The sequence below is a fragment of the Micromys minutus genome, assembly GCF_963924665.1.
Source record: "Micromys minutus genome assembly, chromosome: 26".
Classification (NCBI taxonomy): Eukaryota; Metazoa; Chordata; class Mammalia; order Rodentia; family Muridae; genus Micromys; species Micromys minutus.
In genome coordinates this window covers 5,898,357-5,923,041 of record NC_137961.1, presented here as the reverse complement: position 1 = coordinate 5,923,041, position 24,685 = coordinate 5,898,357, and the positions used below count along the sequence as shown (strand labels likewise).

The 24,685-nt window shown below is 38.3% G+C and overlaps 1 protein-coding gene across 1 annotated transcript; it reads right to left on the bottom strand.

Moving 5' to 3' along the window:
- Positions 1 to 24,685, bottom strand: VCPIP1 (valosin containing protein interacting protein 1). Its single transcript, XM_080938786.1, has 3 exons — positions 21,780 to 24,685; positions 13,240 to 13,326; positions 1 to 1,369 (listed from the first exon to the last, which is right to left on the bottom strand). The coding sequence occupies exons 1-3, from the start codon at positions 24,484 to 24,486 to the stop codon at positions 498 to 500; spliced, it is 3,666 nt and encodes a 1,221-aa protein (XP_080794912.1). The 5' UTR covers positions 24,487 to 24,685; the 3' UTR covers positions 1 to 497.

Here is a 24,685-nt window from a genome sequence, read left to right as displayed (position 1 = left end):
TCTATAATGTTATAACTTTTAAGTAGTCTAATAAAGTATTTTATGTATTTTAAGATACATTTAGTTCAGGTAAACTTGAAGTCAACATTCTCATGAAATGTAGGACGGCCACCTTGATGACAATGTGTACAAACTGTCATTTCCTCTTCAACTCTGGTCTCTGCAGAAACCAAACATTTAGCAAGAGAATTTTCATGTCTGAAAGATTAAGACTTTCGATGGAATCAAAATGACAAAGAACCTCCAATGAACCACACACGTGGAAGAAACCCTTGAGAAGATCTAAACTAATTTACAAGAGTTCAGAGCCAGCCTGGGCAGCAGTATGTTAAAGCTATTGCCAATCACACACTTGCTATCATGCACTGAATAACAAGATATAATCTCTGAATTATATACGTACAAGATTTTTAATGACTACTCGAATTATGTGGCCCAGCCAACAAATATTACATATTCACAATAAACATCCTGCCTTTATTAGCCTCTAAATTAAATCAAGAGTGGTCCATCGGCTCAGTCGTGTTAGCTGTCTCAGCATCTTGACTATCCATCTCTTCAGGTTCCTCCATGGAATTTTCCTTTTGTGCTTTTGACCTCGTTGCAAATGCTGCTCCCAGTACCTCTGCTACACGACTATCAGTTGTTTCAGTATTCAAATTCTCCGTGCCACCAGTTAAAGAAAAAGATTCTGGCAAGCCAGTCTGAAGATTCCCAGGCCTCACAGAAGAACTCACAGCTTCTACTTTTCTTTGAGAAAGATCAGATGGTGTTTGCTCTGTACTTTGATCCCGCAAGTGTTTGTCCATTGAAGCCTGAATAGAAGACACCATTTCCTGCAATTTTTTTCGCTGGGCCTCAACCACATCAGGATCAATCTGCCTACCGTCTCTCATTGTTACTACTCCAGGAGCTATTCGAATAAGCTCACTGTTACCAGAAGCAGCTGTGAACACAGGAGGCTCTGTTTTAATGGAACTGTTACTAAAATCTGTCCCTGTATTATGCTTTCTTACAACCAGAGTTTCCCTAGCTCTGGGATCAATGTGAGGGTTACTGGATGCAGTTCCTAGAGAATGGCCCTTCCCCTGAAAGGCAGTTACATTGTGAAGTTGCTCAGATTTCTTTTTCACTACTCCACCACTACCTAGTTTTAATAACCCATGTGAGGGACTCGATTCCCTACTTCTTGTCGTAGCCTCTGCTCGAACCTGACTTAGAGCCTCTTTAACTAAATCTTCAACATCAGGACCAATGGGGAAATGTCCTGCAGCATCGACACACAGCTCCAGTCTATCTTCAGAAGCATTATAAACAAAGGTTTTGCCAGGTAGATGTGGAAAAGTACAATGTTTGCCATCAGCCATGCCTAAAGAAAAGAAAAGATATTTAACATGTTATGATTTTGTATACAATACTATTGTAAGCATAACAAAGACATTTATGACCAAAATATTAAATTTTCTGAATGGCAACTGATAGATGAACAACTTTCAAAAATAGATTTGCCGCTAGTCAGTGTTAGTGCATGTCTTTAATTCCAGCACAGGAGGTAGACACAGGTAGATCCTTTTCTGAGCTGGAGATCAGCTCTGTCTACAGAGTAAGTTCTAAGACAGCCAGGGCCACACAGTGAAACTCTGTCTCAGAAACCAAAGAGAGAGGGGGTGGGGGGGAAGAAAATATCAAAAAATTATTTGCTAGAAAATAACTGGTTCTACTACAAAAAAAAAAAAAAAAAGAAAGAAAGAAAGAAAGAAAGAAAAGAAAAGAAAAGAGCATCAGTAAGACCTTAAAGTAGTTCTCCCAGGAAATGAAGAATATATATATGAAATCATTATCTTAAGCAAAGTTAGGAAAAGAAGTCAAACAAAACCTAACTACAATGTAAACCAATAAGAAAATGCAATTTTATATACTAAAATTTAAATTATAGTTTCAAACAAATATTAATTTCAAGAGTAGAAAAAATATGAATTAATAAAGCTTCGGGTAGAAATGTCTCCTGAGGTGTTTCTGGCTGCTAGAGCTGTAGCTTGGGAGCAGGGGCTCCCACTGTGCACATCCTAAGGCCCAACCAAACCACACAAATGAAAGAAAGGAAATACCAAGTCAGATCTAAGTGCCTGTGTATTTATTAAAAACAAAGCATGGTAGTCATGCCTTTAATCCCAGCACTCAGGAGTTGGAGGCAGGAGGATCAGGAGCTCAAAGACAGCCTCAATGAACTGCCAAGAGACTGGATATTCCACTACTGTTCCCTGATTCATGTGGACATCCAGTTGTCTCAATACCATTTTTTAAATACACCATTTTATTTCAAGTCTCAAGTCTCAATTCTATACCTAACATTTAAAACTTTTTTTTCAGTCCCTGCAAGGTAGCTCAGGTATAAAATCACTTGCCATAAAAGCCTGACCTGAGTTTGATTCCTAGATCCCACTGTGGAAGGAGAGCACCAACTTCCAAAAGTTGTCCTCTGATACATATGCACAGTGAATCACGAATGTTCACATGTGTACACACAAATACACAAACAAAACAAAATTTTAAAAAATGTTTAAAACTAGAAAACAGAAAAATAAATTGTAATAGCTAAAGCTTCTACTTAGAGAACCAGAAGGAAAATAAACTTTAAATCCAAACTTTATTATCAAAGAAAAACTTGCAAATTAAAATACACCTTAATGAACTTTATTAGAACTGGCATTTATCTACTGCCAAACAACAAAAATACAAGAGGATTAGAGCTAAAAAATTAGCTTTATATAGCTAAAAAATTAGCTTCCTTCATATTTCCTGTCTAAAGCAATCAAAAGGGACAAGAAAAATCTATGAATTCAAAAGTTTCTTTGAAAAAGACCAATAAAACTGATAAACCAAACATCAGCCAGACCAGTGGCAAAACAGAGGGAGGGAGGAGGCACAAATGGCCAACACAGAAATGAGAGAGTGACAGGTCTTGTTAGTGTTAAAGGACAACAAGAGAATATTATAAACAACTTAGGCCACTATCTTTGACGACGACTTGCATGAAATGAGCAGGCATGTTGAAGAAAGAAGCTCAGGAGTACAGCCTAGTTTAGAGGTTCAGTGCTCAGGGAAAGCCTGCCGACAGCACCCGTATCAGGTGGCCCAACACCCCAGTAAGTCCAGCTCCAAGGGATCCAATGGCTCTTCTAGCCTCAAAAAGCACCCTTACATGCATGGCATACATACACTGAAATATATACAGAAAAATTTTAAAATATAAAGTAAATCCTTTATTTTAAAAAAAACTGTCCAATAAAGAAAACTCTACACACAATGGCCTTGCTGATCAATCAGTTCTACCTAGCATCATCTACCAAGTGATGACAAAATCTAACAGAAAACAAAAGTATTTTTAAAAGCCATTCGAGGAAGAGAAAGTTACTCTGATTAAACAAATAGTTATTAGGAGAAAACTAAACATCATTATTCACCGTGAACAATCACAAAACACTTGTCAAATATCATAGAATTTGTTCAGCATTAACAAGTCAATCACTGGGAGTAGAGAAATGGCTCAGCTGCTATGAGAACTTTCTGTTCCTGCAAAATCGGTTCCCAGCATCCACAATATATTTCAGTCATTGTAACTCCAGTACAAAGAAATCCAATGACCTCTTCTGGCCTACTCAAAACACAAGGTATATATACATACATGCAAGCAAAACACTCATACCCATGAAATAAAAACTGAAAATAAGTAACTTAAACAAAAAATCAATTCGTGGGTATGCCTTTCATCCTAGCTCTTGGGAAACACAGGCAGATGGATCTCTGTGAGTTTGAGGCCTGCCTGATCTACATAGTGAGTTCCAAGGCAGTCAGTGCTACATAATGAGACCCTGTCTCAAAATAAATGTCGGTTGCTGAAACTCACCCTCTCAATAAACTAACATAGAAAAATGACACAATTATCTCCATAAATGAAAAGGAACAGTTGACACGATTCTAATTCATTCCTAAGAGGAACCATCCATAAATAAGGAAATAAAAGAAACTGTCTTCAACGTAAGATATTCATTAAAAAGACTAAAAACTTCATCCAAGATAAGACAACATCATGTTCTTCATTTCTATTCAATATTGAATTCCAAGTACTAGCCTTTTCAATAAGGTAATAAAAGAATAAAAGATTTACAGGTGAAAAGTAGAGATATCTTTTACTTATAAAAGCCAAACAATCTAGAAAAAACAATCAGTAGCCTTCCTCTACTCAAAGAATAAACAGGCTGAAAAAGAAATTAGAGAAATGGCACCCTTTGCAATAGTCACAAAAATGTAAAATACCTTTGTGTGACTCTAACCAAGCCAAGTGAAGGATCTGCATGACAAGAACTTCAAGTCTCTGAAGAAAGAAACTGAAAATCTCAAAAGATGGAAAGATCCCCCATGCTCATGGATTGACAGGATTAATATAGTAAAAATGGTCATCTTGCCAAAAGCAATCTACAAGTTCAATGCAATCCCCATCAAAATTCCAACTCAATTCTTCATAGAGTTAGAAAGAGCGATTTGAAAATACATTTGGAGTAACAAAAAGCCCTGGATAGCAAAAACTATTCTCAACAACAAAAGAACTTCTAGGGAACCACTATCCCTGACCTCAAGCTGTATTACAGATCAATTCAATCTTGATTAAAAAACAAACAAACAAACTGCATGGTATTGGTACAGAGACAGGCAGGTAGATCAGTGGAATAGAACTGAAGACCCAGAAACGAACCCACACACCTATGGTCACTTGATTTTTGACAAAGGAGCTAAAAACATCCAATGAAAAAAAGAAAGCCTCTTAAAGAAATGGTGCTGGTCCAACGGGCAGTCAGCATGTAGAACAATGCAAAATGATTCATTTTTATCTCCTTGTACAAAGCTCAAGTCCTAGTGGATCAAGGACCTCCACATAAAACCAGATACACTCAAACTAGAAGAAGAGAAGCTGGAAAAGAGCTTAGAACACATAGGCACAGGGGAAATTTTCTTGAACAGAACACCAATGGCTTATGCTCCAAGAACAAGAATCAACAAATGGGAGCTCATAAAATTGCAAAGCCTCTGTAAGGCAAAGGACACTGTCATTAGGACATAAAAGCAACCAACAGATTGGGTAAAGATCTTTGCCAATCCTGCATGCCACAGAGAGCTAATATCCAATATATACAAAGAACTCAAGAAGTTAAACTCTAGAGAATCAAATAACCCTATTAAAAATTGGGGAACAGGGCTGGAGAGATGGCTTAGTGGTTAAGAGCACTGACTGTTCTTCCAGAGGTCCTGAGTTCAAATCTCTGCAACCACATGGTGTGGCTCACAACCACCTGTAATGAGATCTGATGCCCTCTTCTGGTGTGTCTGAAGACAGCTACAGTGCACTCACATAGAATAAATAAATAAACCTTTTTAAAAAATGGGGGACAGAGCTAAACAAAGAATTCTCAACTAAGGAATATCAGATGGCTGAGAAACACCTAAAGAAATGTTTAACATCTCTAGTCATCAAAGAAATGCAAATCAAAACAACACTGAGATTCTACCTCACATAATTCATAATGGCTAAGATCAAAAACTCAGGTGACAGCAGATGCTGGTGAGGATGTGGAGAAAGAGAAACACTCCTCCATTGTTGGTGGGATTGCAAGCTGGTACAACCACTCTGAAAATCAGTCTGGGGTTCCTCAGAAAATTGGACTTAGTACTACCTAAGGACCCACCTATACCACTCCTGGGCATATACCCAAAAGATGCTCCAACATTTAACAAGGACACGTGCTCCACTATGTTCATAGCAGCCTTATTTATAATAGCCAGAGGCTGGAAAAAAACAGATATTCTTCAACAGAGGAATGGATACAGAAAATGTGGTACATTTACACAATGGAGTACTACTCAGCTATTAGAAACAATGATGTCATGAATTTTATGCAAATGGATGGAACTAGAAAATATCATCTTGAGTGAGGAAACCCAATCACAAACACACACACACACACACACACACACACACACACACACACACACACACACGGTATGCACTCACTGATAAGTGGATATTAGCCCAAAAGCTCAGATTACCCGAGATACAGTCCACAGACCACATGAAGCTGAAGAAGAAGGAAGAACAAAGTGTAGATGCTTCAGTTCTTCTTAGAAGGGGGAACAGAAATATCCACAGGAGGAAATACAAAGACAAAGTTTGAAGCAGAGACTGAAGGAAAGGCATCCAGAGACTGCCCCACCTGGGTATCTAGCCCATGTATAGTTACCAAACCCAGACAATATTGCTGATTCCAAGAAGAAAATGTTTACAGGAGCCTGATATAGCTGTCCCCTGAGAGGCTCTGCCAGATCATGACTAATACAGAGGCAGCGCTCACAGCCAACCTTTGAACTGAGAACAGAGTCCCCAGTGGAGGAGTTAGAGAAAGGATTGAAAGTGCTGAAGGGGTTTGCAACCCTATAAGAACAACAATACCAACCAATAAGAGCTCTCAGGAACTAAACCACTATCTAAAGAGTTCACATGAATAGACCCATGGTTCCAGCTGCATGTGTAGCAGAGGATGGCCTTATTGGGCATCAATGGAAAGAGAACCCTTTGGTCCTGTCAAGACTTGATGCCCCAGTGTAGGGAAATGTCAAGGTGGGGAGGGAGGAGGCGGTAGGGGTGGGGGACAACCTCATAGAAGCAGGGGAGAGGATAGGGGACTTATGGAGTGGAAACTGGGAAAGGGGATAACATTTGCAATGTAAATAAAATGTATCCAATTAAAAAACAAAAAGAAAAAGCAATTTTAAGAAGCATCTCTTAACAACAGGATTAAAAATAAAATACCTACAATGTCTGTATACTAAAACTACAAAAATCTGAGTAAGAGAGTAAATTGAGAAACATCTTTAAGAATTGTGAAACAGTATTGTTAACATACTAAATGTTTCTGATTTGTCTATATAGTCAGTGAAATAACAGTAAAAAAAAAATTCCAGATTTTTTTTTGTTGTTGTTGTTGAAATAACCTGATTCTAAAGCTTGTATGAATAAACAAAGCCCAAAAATACCCAAAAAAACATTTGGAGGCAGAAGGGAATATTCAGTGATTTATTTCAAGAATCACTATAAAAATACAGTAATCAAGTCATGGCATTAGAAAAGGGAAAGAGAAAACAGAAAAGAAACTCTAGAATTAGACCCATATACATAGTTAATTGCTTCAGTTTTGTTTGGTTTGGATAATTAGGCAATACTAGTAAGTTGGACCCAGAGTCTTACACATTCATGCATGCATGCAAGTGTTGTACCACTAAACTACATTCTCAACCCTTTTTGAGAAAAGGTCTTGTTAGGTTTCCCAAATAGGCCTTGAACTTGTAATAAGTTCCTGCCTCAACTTCCTGAGTATCTCAGCTTCTTATTAAGTAGCTGGTTATAGATACATGTCACACTTGACTTCAAGTGACTTTTAAAGCAAATTTACTGAAGGATATTTTGCATATAGTATAATTTATTCTTTCCAAATATAACTTGTTAACTAATTTTTTGGAAGGCATCAAAATAAACCAATAGATAAAATACAGGCTTTTTAATAGTAAAATAACAACTGAACATCCACAACTAAGAACAAACCTTGACTGATGCTTTTGCAACTCATCAAAAAATTAGCTTCTTTTTATACTTACAACTTTTCTTTTTCCTTTTTTTTTTTTTTTTTTTCCTTTTCTTCCTTTCTTGAGAAAAAGTTTCTTTGTGTAGCCTTGGCTGTCCCAGAACTATTTCTGTAGACCAGGCTGGCCTCAAACTCTCCCAGAGATGAGGCCTATCCCTGTATACCAACTGTTGAGATTAAAGACATGCACCACTACCACCCAGCTTACTTAAGACATTTTTTATATTTAATGTCCAAAATATACCTGAAAAATAAATATAAAAACCTAAAACTGTAAGACTTATAGAATAAAACAGAGTATACAACATTCGTGGCCTTGGGTTAAACAGAAAAAGCATGAACTATAAAAGGAAAAATTATTAAACTGGATTTTATCTAAATTTTAAAACTCACATATTTAAAAGATATCAAGAGAATAAAAAGACAAGTTATAGACTATCAGAAAACATTTGCTAAACAATCATTTAATCAATAATGTGTAAAACATAAAATTTAATACTAAAAAAACACAATTTAACACTGAAATTCAACACAAAAAGAAAAAGAACAAATACATCAAAGGATTCTAAACATCACTTTATTAGAGAAATGCAAATAAACCACAGTGGGGTAATGCTATATAAACCTAGGAAAAGATATTTCTTTTGTTTTAAGAACAAAAACTCAAGTCAAGTGGTACAGCTTCATCTCAGTGTTAGGCAGAGAGATCTCTGAGTTCCAAGCCAGCTAGGGTTACAAAGTGAGACCAAACCAAACCAAAAGACAACTGGAGCTGGAGAGATGGCTCAGTGATTGAAAGTGAGTACTGCTCTTGCAAGAGGACCACAATTTGATTCCCAGACCCTTACTGGTGCATCACAACTGCCAATAATCCCAATTCCAGGGAATTTGAAGCATCTGCACTCACATCCACAGACCCATACACATCCACGCAATTTAAAGTAATAACTTTTCAATTAAGCTTGGCATTGTGGCACACACCTTTAATTACAGTGCTCAGGAGGAAGATGTAGGTGGATCTCTAATAGAAATTAAAAATGGTCTAATCACTTTGGAAAATGATATGGAAGTTTCTATGAGTGAGAGTATGTGTGTATGTATGAGTGTGTGAGTAATATATATGTACATGTTCATGGTGGCTGTCTGTACATATGTGTGTGCAAGTAGAAGCTGAGGTCAACATTGATTATCTTCCTCTCATTCTCCACAGATTCCTTCTACTGCTCCCATGGCTCACTGATTTGGCTGGACTAGCTGACAGCCCGCTGCAGGACTAACGTTTGTCTCTGCTAGGATTGCAGGAACACACCACATGCCCTGCTTTTTACTCGAGGGCTGGGGATCTGTACTCAGACCCTCACATATATGAAGCAGGCACTTTACACTAATGGGGCCTTTTCCCCAGTCATAGAAGTTTCTTATAAAGATAAATATATACTCACCATATGACCATGTATTCCATTTAAGTATTTACCAAAGTGAAATGAAAAAACTTACATGAAGCCAGGTGTAGTGGCCCATGCCTTTAATCCCAGCAGTGGAGAGGCAGAGGTAGACAGATCTCTGAGTTCAAGACCAGCTCAGTCTATAGTGCCAGTTCAGGACAGCTAGAGAAACCCCACCTTAAATAATAACAGTGATAATGATAATAATGAGAAGAGGGCTGGAGGGATGGCTCAGTGATTAAGGGCACTGATGGCTCTTTCAGACGTCCTGAGTATTCAATTCCCAGAAACCACTTGGTGGCTCACAACCATCTGTAATGGGATCTGATGCCCTCTTCTGGTGTGTCTGAAGACAGCGACAGTGTACTCACATGCATAAAATAAATAAGTAATTTAAAAAAAATAAGGAGAAGAAAAAGGAAGAAGAGGAGGAGGAAGAGGAAGTAGAGAAAAGGAAGTAAGAAAGAAAAGAAAAAAGAAAAGCTTACATAAACACAAAACCTGTACATACAAAATAAATGTTTACAGGGCTAGCATCACAGTAGCTAAAAACTGAAGAGTTCAAATGTCTTTTGGTTGAAATCTTTTTTTAGACATATGTGTGTGTGTGTGTGTGTGTGTGTGTGTGTGTGTGTGTGTGTGTGTCTGTCTGTCTGTCTGTCTGTCTGTCTGTGATCTTATGCTCCATGTATAAGGGTGCCTGTACAGGCCAAAAAATAGCAACATGTTCCCTGGAGTTGGAATTAAAGGACTGTGAGCTGCCCAAAGTCAATGCTGGAAACTGAACTTTGATCCTCTCTCTCTGCAAGAGCAAAAAGCACTCCTAATCAACAGCTGAGTCATTTCTCCAGCCCCTATTATTAATTTTTTAATGTGATACATTCAAGCAATGAAATATTATTCAGCAATGAAAATGAAATTAACTAATAGCTGCCAATATACACTAAAACAGAAATAAGACATATTCATTACCCTTGTTTCTTGCCATGTTGTGTCCTATACTACCTCAGGACCTAACTAGCAAAAAGGCTATTTACTATACCATAGACCAGACATTTAACTTCCATATGCAAAAATAAAAATCCTTTCTATAATTTAAAACAAAACAGAAAAAGGCTTTTCTCTCTACAGGACAATGTTAGGATCTTTTGATTATAATAGACTGTAAGATCTCAAATACTATTCAATTCTAGTGCAAAAGCAGCAACAGTAGTATGTATACAGGAATATGGCTACATGCCAACAAAATTTCACAAGCAACAGATGTGGTATGTCCCTAAGGCTAATTTCCCAACACCCATTCTAAGCAAAAGGAACCATGCACAAAAAGTCACCTACTACAGCAATATGAAAAAGGAAAATAAATGAACTCAGAGAACACATCAGTGATTGTCAGAGTAGGGGGACTGAGAAATGGGGGTTAGCTAAAAATCTGGACTGATGGAAGGTATTCTGTGTTTTTACTGGGGTTGATACATGGCTGCATGTATTATCAAAATCCATATGCATTGTATTAAAGAATATACAGGTTCTGAGCACCTCTAATCCAACAATCCAAAATCCATAATGTGCCAAAATTTGAAACTTTCTTCAGCACAAAATAATGCCACTAGTAGAAGATTCCACACTATGAAACTGGCTTCATTTGATTTAAAAAAATTATTTTATGTTACTACAAAATTACATAAGGAGGTAGTATAAGATTATCTGCAGGTGATATGTTTAAGGCAGGTAGAACATACAAACGAATTTTTGACTTGCGTTCCATCAAATAGATCATGATATATATGCAAAGTGTCCCTAAGTTCCCCCAAATCCAAAATGTTTCTGGTTCCAAATATTTTGCGTATATGACACTGTTGTGCCTTTCTCTGGGCTGGCATGATGACTGAGCATATGAAAATTGCTTAGCAAACAAGCCTGACAACTGGATTGGGAGACCAATGTACATCATATATCTGCATCATGGCACATGTGTACCCATGCACACACACACACACACACACACACACACACACACACAATCACTTTTATACACAATACCAATATATGCCCTGCCAATTTCTCTTCCAAGATCTTTAAATCCTAAGTGTACTTATTTTTATAAACAAAGTTAAACGTAAAACAAACTGTGTCCTGAAACTTAAAAATAAGTAAGATATGCCAGTCACCACTAAAACAAAACAATAAAAATACCGAATTATCTGGTTCTGGGACAGTCACAAGCAGTATAATCAGTTCTGCCTCTAATTTCACAGTTTGTATTCTTTCATCCTTAAGGTTCAAATAGAAGCAAGAAAACAACATAGACATGCATTAATTATACTGCAGAAAACATACCTGACCACAGCAGGATAATAACAAGGCAGATTGGTAAAGAAAAAAAATTGTACATAAATAAACACACACACAGAGGATGGAAGAGAATGGATCTATTAGTACAGCGCGTGAAGTCCTGAGTTCAATCCCCAGAACATATGTTTTTAAAAAGTGGCACATGTTTAATATCCCAATGCTGAAGAGACAGGTAAGTGGGTCTCTAAGGCTCCCTGGCCAGATAGCCTAGCCTACTTGCAAAGTTCCAGGCCAGTAGGAGACCTTAGCTTAAAAAACAAACAGAAAAACCTGTGGGTAGCACATGAGGAATGAATGACACCTTAGGCTCTGTTCTGGCTTTCACACACATAGGCACATTCATATATATGTATGTACACATACTTATACACAAGGCTGGGAATATGGCTCAGTAGTGCGATACTTATACATATATACACACCCACATACATGTAGCTCAGTAGTAGAGCACTAGCCTAACATGAGTGAAGCCTTTAGTTCAATCTCTAGCACTAGAGGAAAAGAAAGAAACAAACATGCAAACACTTTTAGAAAATATGGAGGGGGGTGTCTCTTGGACTGGAGATGGCTCAGTGGTTAAGAACATGCACTGCTCTTGCAGAGAACTCAAGTGCAGTTCCTAGCATAGGGTCAGCCCAAAGTCCCTCCAGCTCAAGGGAACCCAACACCTTCTTCTAGTGTCTCAGAGCACCTGCACTCATGTGCACACACATATGTATACACATAATTTAAAATAAAATAAGTCTTTAAGAAGTGGGGCATCTCATGTGGATACCCATGGCCCATGCATGTGGAAGCCCATCATCCACGCTCCCGCTGACAATAAAGGGCAAAGAAGATATTTGGCAGTAGTATCCATGACTACAGACTCACAATTAATAATAAAAAGGGACATTGGAAGGCTTCTATGACAACTCCTACCCCCACCTCAACCTCACCTCCCCCAAAAAGTAACAGCCTAGGCAGAAAGCCACTGACAAGAAATCTTAAAAAATTGTGTTAAAGATTGCTAAAGTATAGCTCTCCACATCTTATGGCTTCTGGCAGGGGTGTGGGTAGGTAAGGACTCAAGTTTTCTTTCAGGGGCTGGCCACTGGGAGTTTAATCATGCTCCAGTGAGTATATGGGGAACACAAACTGGATTTATTTTGGGGGTTTTAAGGAGTGGGAGGAATAAAGCCAGAAGGGTTGGGGAGGGGGATATCTGGGAGGACTGGGAAGTGTGATCATGGTTCATGACATGAAATTCCAAATAACCAATAAAGATATTATGAAAAAAAGGTGCAACAAAGAAATAAACTAGATTTTAAAAAAAGAATAAGAAAGGTGGTGGAGTGTCTCATTATGTTGCCCAGGCTAGTTGGGAACTCCTGGGCTCAAGGAGTTCTCCAGAATCAATACCTCAACTTGGACTATACAGGCATGTGGTACTATGCCCAGCTGTATTAATAAAATATCATGACTGTTCTTTTATAATATTATTACATTTTACTTTGTGTGTGTGTGTGTGTGTATGTGTTCGTGCGCGCATGAGTATGCATGTGCCATGGTACACATGTGGAGATCAGAGGACAACTGCAGAAGCTGGTTTTCTCCTTCCACCACGTAGGTCCCAGGACTGAAAATCAGGTTGTCAAGCTAGCCAGCAAGTGCCACTACCCACTGAGCCCCTATCTTGAGTGTTCTCTAGTTTATAACAGCTTAAATGAAAGCATTATCCAAGAATAAAAATCAGAATTTAACTATACCCATAGTTTTCTTCATAATATTGTAGAATACACCACCCTGCTGGAACATGTGAGGAAGTCCCTTTGCATAAGACCACACATCTTCTCCTGAAAGACAAAAGCAGACAAAGTGTGAGTTCAAACACAAGAGTGCCATCCTTGGCTATGCTGACACTTAGGCAGCCTAGAACAGAGACTGCAGGGCCCAGATCCAGTGTGAGTGTGACACAGATGTGATACAATGGATGGATGTAAAGGTGAGAGCTACTGCCAACTGCTGTCACTGAGGAGCCTAGCCCAGTGTTGAAGGTCCATGTCACTTTTCAAGACACCATAACAATTTAAATTTTTAATAAGTTCCCTACATTTTTAAATATAGGAGCTAACAAAAACAGACTTAAAACTGTACAAACCAGTACTGAGCATATTAAACAAAATATATTTGAAGTTTCAGAGTACCTCAAGGGAAATTTGTTGGTAAACACTGGTCAGGAACAGAAAAGCTTATGAAAAGATACTCACTTTTAACTAGAATATAAAATTGCATTGTGTACGTGTGTGTTAAAAGTGAATAAAAAGAACTAGCCAGGGAGAAAAATAAGTAGGCAGTTTAAACGTAAGTAATTAATACTGTCTTTTGTTGCCAAAGGTACAGAGTTCAATTCCTACCAACAAAAGGGAAAAAAGATACTAGCATTTGAAAGCATCAGAATGGAAGAACTATGTCGATGTGCTGCTGCTTTATACTTTCATCATTCTTATCATTATTGAATTACATCACAGAAAATAAGAACTTATGGCAATAGTGGGTTAATTATTGTTATACTGTTGGACCTGAGTCTTGTAAGAAAATACTGATGCTAATTGATCATATGTCCGCAATCCTTTCCCATACCATAAGAGGGATATGAAGCTGTGTAATATTCAGCTAAAGTTATCTTTAGTAAACCAATTTAAAATATAAAATTTTTAAAGCCTTGGTACATGAACCTTTGCTTAACCAGAACATTCAGTTACACAAACACTTTTTACTATTAGTACAGTGCTATTATCAAAATGGCTATATTTAAATGAAGACATGCAGAAAAGTTTGATTTAAAATATCAAATCCCCCAAAATCAAATATACTAATAACTCCTCTACTACTAGCTACACTGACCAAATTTTATCTAGAAAATTTATTTCTATCATGATAACCTTTCATTTAATTATGGTCATTCTTGGGGGCTGGAGAGATGGCTCAGTGGTTAAGAGCACTGACTGCTCTTCCAGAGGTCCTGAGTTCAATTCCCAGCAACCACATGGTGGCTCACAACCATCTGTAATGGGATCTGATGCCCTCTTCTGGTGTGTCTGAAGACACCAACAGTGTACTTATATATAATTAATAAATAAATCTTTAAAAAGAGAGAGAGAGAAATTATTTCCTTAGGTATATAAATACCTCCAGTAAGTTATCTTTCTTGGTAAGAGAAGATAGGAGAGATCAGGATCTTTGTGTAAGTCCCCCATAGTCACATAAAGTTCCCCATGGCACCTCCTCCATCTATATTACTACTGCTTGGTCTCTTGCTGAGAACACTGCTCCCACACAACTGCTTTTCCCTGAGTCTTGTCCTCCCCAACTCCCTTGTTCATGTAGAGTTAAATCTCCTATACTGAAGCAAAGCAGTCCAAAGAAAATCCTCAGCTACACAAGGAGTCCTAAGGCCAGTAAGTTAGACAATGTCTAAAAAAGAAGGATAAGGGAGGAAAAAAGAAAAAGAACATGGATAAAAGTAAGATCCTTTTCTATATAATACAAGAGCTAGTCTTCCTCTACCATCCTCACGCCACACCTTACCTGGACTTGTTTGGTTGTTGTGAGACAGGGTCTCACTGAGACTAGCTTAGAACTCCCAATCATCCCTCCTCTTCTTCTACCTCCTGAGTGACGGAATTAATTACATGCACCATCAAGCCCAGTTCCCTCTGCCTTGATTTTTATGATGCAACACAAACTAACTGTTCCAGTGTCATAAGGCCAATAATTGTTATGTATTCCTTAAAAGGCAGTTTCAAGGATAATTAAAATTCAATAACTGTTTGTCAGGTAAAGAAACACACTGCCAATCCTGACAACCCAAATTCAATCCCTGGACCCTCATGGTGGGAGGAGAATGAACTCCCTCAAGCTGTCCTCTGACCTCCACATATGTGGTGTGGAGCATGTGCACATGTGTGTGTCAGCATTTATACAAATACCTCGACCACTATTATACTGCTGGCTAATTTAGTTTACTTCGTCTTTCTTCTTTTAAACTAAAAGGTTTTCAGATTCAGGGAAAGATCAGTGGTTCATTAGACTTTCTAAACCCAGGACCCAGCAAAGTGCTGAACAACTGCATTCTTAATACTGTTGGGTAAACACCTAGAATGAGTGCCACAAATGAGGTGTTTTTTTTTTTTTTTTTTTTTTTTTTTTGGCTAGAGAGATGAATGGCTCGGCAGTTAAGAACACTGGCTCCTCTTCTATAGGACCTGGGTTTGACTCTCAACACCTACTTGGCAACTTATAATCAGCTGTTCCAGGAGATCTGACACTTTCTTTTGGCTTTTGGAGTTACTAGACAAACAAGTGGTACAGACATGCATGCAAGAAAAGAAGGAAAAAAATGGAATTAACATAACTGCTTCTCCCACCAAATCTGAAAAACCTAACCAATAGTACCACCTGTTTCCAGAACGAAGAAATTAAACTCAGCAAAAACAAAAAGTGGCTCCATCTCTTAAGGCAACCTCTTAAGAGAAGAGGAATAATATCACAGTGAGGTCTCCATTCTATCAACACAGTCTTCTGTGATAGTCTCTCAATTAGTGTTACTTGATAGTCAGCTGTTTCTCATGGTACAAAAGTAAAACATTTCTAGTTAATATACTATGTGTGAAGATAGAAAATATACCGCCATAAATAACCTCTTTTCACTGTCTTCTTCTGGAATCCTTCCTAGAGCCTTCATTCTCCTCTAAAAACAGAGATATGTATAGCAAAAGTACTACAGATGATTTTCTTCTACTTTATCTACTGGGTTTTTTTTTTTCTCTATTTCAGAAGCAATTTTTAATTTTTTAAAATTCGCATCAAAAACCCTGCTTCAAGGCAGTGTGTGGTAGTATCCACCTTTAATTCCAGGGAAAGACAGGCAGATCTCTGTGAGTTTGAAGCTAACCTGGACTACAAAGTGAGTACCAGGACAGCCAGAGCTACACAGAGAAACTGTATCTTGGAAAACAAAACAAAAACAAAACAAAAACTACCACGTTACTTTATTGGAATTCTTTGGAAGAAAATGAAAGTAAAAAATATCAAATGGCTGAATCATAGAAAGTTACTGACTTAATCTTCATAATAACTACATAAATTGCCTGCAATGTATAGTAAGACATATCCAACTTTATGACTATTCTCACTACAAATGTACTACATATAAGTAAAACCATTCAATGGTAATAAAGAATAACAGTATGATCTAGATCTAGATTTCAAACTTTTACCTAACATTTGAAGAAAAATATAAGAAAAAAATAATAATAGAGATCCAACGTCACCTAAAAAAAATAAACATCTGGGTTCCAAATGTGATTTTAGAAAATCCTGAGGTATTATGATGAGCTTAGTAAGCAGAAGCATGTCTGCTAAGCATGCATGAGATCTTAGATTCAACTACCAGTACGATCTTCACCAATAAGTAAAAAAGAAATTACAAGTGTTATGAAGGATTTGGGTACTGGGGATTGATCTAAGTAGACCCCATATTTTTAAAGTATATAGTAAAAAGCCTCAGTCCTTTCAGGAAGAAAAACAGTATAATAAAATCCAATAAGCTTCTCCATTTTTCAAAAGTTGGTAGTGAGATGAAATAGGCCATTTTTACTAAACTGCAGTCAAATTTTGTTTTCACTAAACCTATCTTTATCTCTTAATAATGCTATGATAATCAGAAAATAATAAGCAAAAAAGAAATGAGCCAAATTCTTATGGTAGATCATTATAGTTACCATATAATAAAATATAGATAAGTGATTTACAAGAAATTATATATTTTACAAAGCCATGGTTGGGGGTTGACTTAAACACTATATAAGTAATGAAGATGGCAGTCTATAAAAAACCGTAAACTTCAATGGTTTGGATAAAAGGTAAAAAATTTACATGTAAAATATCACAGGAAAAATATTATTATATTTTGTACTACCATTATATATTTCAAAGCAACTGTAACTATTTCCATGAATGCCCCATACAAAGCTAACTATTATTATTCTGTTGGTATAATACAAAATCTATTTAATAAATATTATACTTAAAAACAAAAGGAGAAAAGAGAGGTGGGAGAAGGTGTTTGGGAGAGGGAACGCCTTCATGGAGGCAATGGGAGGAGGTGGGGGGGGGATGGGGTTGGGGGAAGGAGATAACATCTGAAATGTAAATACAGAGAATATCTAATAGAAAAAGAAAGAAAAAAAGAAAGAAAGAAAGAAAGAAAGAAAGAAAGAAAGAAAGAAAGAAAGAAATAAGGGCCTAAGTTCAATCCTAGCACCACAAAAACAAATAAAAGCTCAAAACAGTCCTTTCCTCTGCCCCATGGCCTTCATGATATAAATTGTGCTCTATTACACCCTCCCCAGCATGATAAATTGCAACATCTGAAACCATTAGCTAAAAAACAAAATCAGCCTGAAAAGAGGAAAAATACAAACCTGGCTACTATAAGTCAGTACTTTTCACAAATACATTCTCTCTCTCTCTCTCTCTCTCTCTCTCTCTCTCTCTCTCTCTCTCTCTCTCTCTCTCTCCCCCTCCCTCCTCCCCCCCCCCTCTCTTTTGTGCAATCAAGTAAGAAATTTTTCTAAAATGCTATGACAGATATATTTGAGGCTTATCATTTTCTATGTCTATAGAAAAGAAGGTTGGTCGTGTTTGATAAAGTTATGAAATCAGAAGACTTCATCAGCAGAGACCCTTCCAGGCAAGTTGTGATGATCTGAATGAGAAATGCCTCTGCCACATCCCCAGTCTCCAGCATTTGATTATTTGGTTCCGAGATGGTGGTACTGTTTGAGTAGATTTAGGATGTGTGGGGCTTGCTGGAGGTAGTCTGTCAACTAAGTGAGGGCTTTCAAGTTTCAAAACCTCCCTGTGCCATTCCCAGTAAGCTCTTTGCTTCCTGCTGCCATTTTTAAGATGGGACGGCTCAGCTTACTGCTGTAAATGTCATACCTGCATATTGTCACATTTCTCTGCCACAATGGTGATATCCTCTCTCATTCCTCTGGACCCATAAGTCCTTTTCCCTATTAAGTGGCCCTGGTCATGGTACTTTAGCATAGCAATAGATAAATAGTTTACAGAAGGCAGGAACTGTCTCCATTCATCTTTGTACCTCTAATATAGTCTCAGGCTCACAGCATACATTCATTTTGATGAACTAATCTGTGTTTATTCACTAAGCATTTGCTTGGCATCATAAAATGTGGCAGGACTGTACTAGGTGATAAAACATCCATTAAAACAGGTCATATTCGGGCTGGAGAGATGGCTCAGTGGTTAGAGCACCAACTGCTCTTCCAGAGGCCCTGAATTCAATTCCCAGCAACCACGTGGTGGCTCACAACCATCTGCAATGGATCTTGTGCATCTGAAGACAGCTACAGTGTACTCATATACATAAGTAAATAAATCAAAGAAAAAGCAGGTTATATTCTCTATGTTTGTAGATTTCAAATCTAGTGAGGAAGGGGCAAATAAATAAATAAACCAACAAATAAGATCATTAAGTTTATAATGGGTGCTGTAAGGAAAATGAATAGGATATAAAAATAAAGAGGATCTACTTAAAATAGTAAGCAAAAGTTGGTCAAACTTGAGAGGATATATTCAAAATTCAGTAAGTGAGAAGGTAAATAAATATTGTAAAGCTTGATTTTCAAGCTATTTCTAAACAAGCATAGTAGAGGCAGTTAATTTCTGCATTTTTGTAATTTGCAAATTTCCAAATAACTGCTATTATTTTTTAGCATCACCAATCTAAACACCAAATTACTATATATATGGTCATATGTATATAATTATTCTAAAACTAGTATGTTTACAAGCACATTACACTTAAAGAGTACCTTCTATATGACTAAAAACAATCAGAGAGAGAAGACTAATATACCAAAGCAGCCAGTTTTAGTACTTAGCTTGTTTGGGGTTTTGATGATTTTTTTTAATGTTGCTGTCATCACTGGAGATAAAGCATTGCTATGTAATCCAGGCTCAAGACATGATCTTTATGCCTTATGTTTCCAAGTGCTTGGAGTGCTAGGATTACATGTCTGCACCACCATACCAGGCTTGTGTTATTTCTTAAAGCAGAAATATCTCAAATGCTACTACTTTAAATTAGCAAAATACACCTTTATAATTAAATTTTGTGTTGGTAATATATATATATATAAAATCTTATGGCTTATTGACAGCCATGTAAATACCAAAGAAGAGGCAAAGGATCAGAATAGAAGGTGGTATATTGGGGAACTCATAGTCTAAACTAGTTCCTAGAAAATTAGAAGCAGGAGGCTTAAATCAATTTTTTTTGAAAAGTAACTATAAGCTAATATTTTTACTAACTTTCATTACAGAATATATCACCATGCTGAGCAAAGACTTAAGACTACTGATTTATGATGTGGCTCATCACATCATAAAATGGATCCATCCACAATGGAGTAAATGGGATCTTCACCTATACTCTCACCTGACCAAATGATGCTAAATGAATGGTAAAAGTAAATGCTCTTATAGAATCATGGAATCAGGTAAAGAGATATTATGGCAGAGAGGCCAAATCCATAAAGGACTCACAAAAATATTCCTATTCTTCAGCAAAGATTACCTTTCTAGTTACCAGAATTATCATGAACCCCAGGTGATATATTTCTCCTTTGTACAACAGTGTACAAGCATTGACAATTCTGCTTTTCAGACTCCTTTTCAATGTTGAGTGCTGACCTTCCATTCCATTTCTGCAGATACAGTCTTTCTTTAGACAGTTAAAAACAAAATAAAACCATTCAAACTGCTTACTACTGGTTAGGCACTAGCTACTGGATATACAAAGTCAACAGGAGATATTCACCACATAAATGTTCAAGTTTATCCTCTTTAAAGACAGACATTATCATCCTGTTTTAACTTGGGAAACTGCCAGTCTTAAAATGTTTCCTGTATGTACATAATTTTGACCATTTTGTGAGGTTGCTATTTTCAGAGTCCTGGGAATACTTTACCCATGCTCAAATCAACTACAAGTGATCTTTTTTGTACAGAAGCAATTGAAGCATTGAGGAGTTAATAGTTTTCTGAAATCACTAATAAGTATTAGAGCCAAATTAGAGTCAAATTGTGCCCTCTGATTCCCAAGATCATACAGGCAGTCCTCTATTCCTCGAAGTCTCTAAGAAACCATGTCTCAGAAATATGGAAAATACCTAGGTTAGTTTCTCCAATTCAGTTTTTATGCCTACCAAACATAAAATCAACAATATCAAGTTGTAAATTTGTATCATTTTTATATCTCCCATGAACTAGTAGGCTCCCAACTTAATAAACCAGTAATAACAATCATTAATGTAGGCCAAGGCCCAATTTACTACTATTTAGTAGTCTGAGAAAACAGAATCAAAAGCTAGCACTTTTCTAGCTAAAAATTCTAATCTCAACAAAATTAAGTCTGTTCTAACAACTAACCTTTAAATCTTACTTCATACTTGAAAACTTGCTTGTGTAAGGCATGTTAACACCAACTTAAAGACAAAGGTTAAGTAAATAATGTAAAAAGCATACCACTAGGCAGGATCCCACATCATCTAAAGGCTGACATTAGCTTATTTAGCTGATAATATGTTTTCCTTTAATTTATACTAAATTATCAAAAAGAAATTTCTATCCCCATTGCCATCTTTCTTGTTTGTTTCTTACGAGCTATTCACTGCAATTATGGCAGAGACATTGAGCCATAAAATTAAACACAAAACCCAGAGTACACATTAGAAAAACATAATGAAGGAAGAACAGGAAATGGAGGAGATAGACTAGCAGGTGGGAGTGCAATGAGACTATAAACACCAGAAACTGCAATTCATCAAACAGGAAGTCCTGGAATCACATGACAGACAGGAAAATGAAATTAAAAATAAATGAAAAAGAATCAAGATGGAAAGACCTAAGAGCTCAGGCAGGGAGAAAAAGGGCTTTAACTATAAATACATTTATTTTGTTTTTTAAGCAAGTTTTGAAATAAGATATATTTAATATGGTAACAATTGAGTAACTACTTTCATTCTGTAGTATCATGCTGTCTTAATATTCACTAAATAATCATATTAATATCTACTACCAAACACTAAGGAAAATAATTTTCTCCTATGTATAGAATCAAGTACTTATGGTAAGTTTTTTTTCCTCTCCACAACAAAAAAACTCAGTAGTTTATACTCAAAATTAAAATATACCATTAGAGTTCAATTGCTCTTACCCATTAATGTTGCCAAAAGACATAAGGAGTACATTTCTTTGTCAGCTTGTTCCTGAAGTTCCTTGGAAGACAGTCTGCTAGTAACAGCAATCTCTTCTTGATTCACAGTGTGAGCTGAGTGTGCAGCAGTGGATGGACCACCTTCTGCTTTGCCTTTTAAGATCTCTATTGTAATTCTGTCACCATGCTGTAAAGGAACTGGCTCCTTTTCCATTCCTACCATGGGTGGCATTAACTCTTTAGGAGGAAAGCCATATCGAATACACTGTAAATACGGAGGAATGTTGAACTCTCTGGCTATACTTTCCTGAAGTTCAAAATAGGTTGTTGAAGACTTAAGAGTGACCATGGACTGCCGTCCATCATTAGTTGTTATTCGAATCTTCTTCTCCTTAGAAGTGGTAGGTGAGTAGAGAGCCTTGGTGGGGGTGGCAGGTGCAGATGAAGGCCCATCACGAATAGTACTTGGAGAAACAGTTCTGGGCTGCCCCTTTTGCTCTTGTTTTAATTTCTCTGTTTTCCGTTTCTGCATCACAGAAGCTTGTTCTGTGATGTTCTGTTGAATAGTTCTTTCAGTTTTACTCATGTTTAATTCTTCCTTGTGCAAAGTTTTTGTTTTCTGTCCAGTAAGAATAATTTTAGTTGGTAGCTGAGACTCCAATTCTTGTCCTTGCGCATCTCCAACTCTCTGAGCATGAGCACCATCTATATTTACAGGAGTGTAATCGTCTGGATTTTTTTTTGCAGTCTGATGCAATATAGTGTGGACAACTTTCTGAACTAGGATCTCACTCCCAAATTCACCTGGAAAGTGCTTGGTAACAAGCTTCATTGCAACATCATAAACATTACTATTCAAAGATGGATCACTTTCATACTGGAACCAATATACTGTTTCTCTGACTACTCTTCCTCCCCACTCCAAAGTGATAGGAAAAGCTTCTGGAAGATTGTCATATTCTTTACCTTCCCAAAAGTGTTTGAATCCACAACCACACTTGCCACCAGTAGACCTAGAATTAGTTCTGTCTCCATCCAAATATACAATAGAGCCATCTCCTCTGACTCTTCGCACAGATGTGCCATGGCACCAATTGCAAGCTGTTAGATTACTCAATCCATAGTCTGGGAACAGAACATCTTTCACTGGATCATATGAACAAACCAAATTGTTTAAGGGAAAGCTGTAATTTTTGTCAGGCCTCAGCTGTCCATGAGTACTTTTTGCCAGGTTATACAGTTTCCCTCCTGGAGCCAACCACTCAGGAGGGACATGAAGTTCAGAAAGGGCACCACAAAGCAAACACTTGTGAAGGCGATTATCCATTACTGCTTTTTTAGCAGCTGCTGTAACTTCCTCAGGCTGAACTCCTATCACTCCAGTCCTTCTGTAAAAATACTGATGTACATCAGCAACCAAACTAGGATGGATACCATGTTTGTCCATAAAGACTTCTTCCATAGCAGCAACCAGCCTAAGTAAGTACTTATCCTGCAGACTTCTGTCTCCTCCAATAACACAGCCACCATCCTCCTCAAGCTTGATGTACTTTTTAATAAGGTCCTGAGGTACACCCCATGCTTTAGGTAGCAAATTCATGGGTAGTTTGGGCAAGGCAGCCCCCTTTATGCCTACCAAGGGAATATAATGGTTTCTACCAGAGCTACTCCACGCAATACAGATTGGCTTGTTCAAATGACCATCTCTCCCAGTGCATTTCTCTGCAGGTATAAGCCCAGGTAGAAAGGTGGCTGAATAATCACCAGAGCTTCTCATGCCGCTGAGAGAATCTAAGAGAATTATGGGACGATGTAACACATTGGCAAGGCCGAAAATGTGGATATTCCTCAGGCCTAAGGGGACACCTTCAGGTGGCACAAACAGAGGGTCACATTCATTGATAATGTCCTCCCACTCGGCAGCATCAATAAAGTCATGAAACAGGGCTTGATATCGGGCTAGGTGCTGCTGAAAGTGCTGCTTAAGATTCTCCCTCAGGGCATGCCAGAAGAGCTCTCGGCCTACTAGAGCCCTAGACACAGCATGCACTAGGCAGTGTCCATCCCCATCCACATGCACTGGAATGAGGCATTCTTGACTTTTATTGGCCCGTTTGATATCCTCGAGAGTGTCATGCAAATACAGGAGGCTCCCGGAGCGGTCCTTGCCGTAGCCCACTGTGTTGACGTGCTCTGGTTCGATGAGGAAGGCCCGGTCACCGAGTAACGCGCAATCGAACAGTTCGCCTTGGTTCATGTCCCGGAGAAGCTTGGCCCGGCCCGTTTGTTTGTCCATTCCATAGCGTGCCAATATGGGCGACAATAATTTGCAGTGGTAGTTAGAGAGGCCCATCACCTTTACCAGTTCCGTGTTCTTCTTGGGAGCCCCCGTCACCCCGAGGAGCGCGTTCCGCAGCAGATTGTGCAGCACCACGTCCGGGTCGGTCACCTCCTCCACTCCCAGCAGCTGTTGCTGCTCGTGCCGCTGTCCGCACTCGGTACACTCGATGCTGACAGAACCCGAGGCCGGGAAGAAGAGACGCGCCTGGCACTTGGGATCCGGGCAGCTCCCGGAAAGGATTCTCCGGTCCCTTCGTTTCGAAAGGCCCCCCGGAGAAGCCGCCGCCGCCAGGGACGACGAAGTCTGCGGAGCCTCGGGGGGAGGCGGTGGCGGCGGCAGCGGAGGAGGCGGCGGCGGCTGAGACATCGCGCTCGGCTCTCGCTCTGCGTCCCAAGCGACCCTCAAAGGCACATAGCCAGACCTCCGCCGGCCCGACGAGGTCTAGTCCAGGCCCAGGGCGAATGGCTTTCCTTTCCCTACCAGTTCCTCCTCCTCCTAGGCGAAGGCGGAAGCGCCGGACGTTGTTTCTCTTCTCACTTCTCCACTGCCTTAGCCGTTGCCCCGA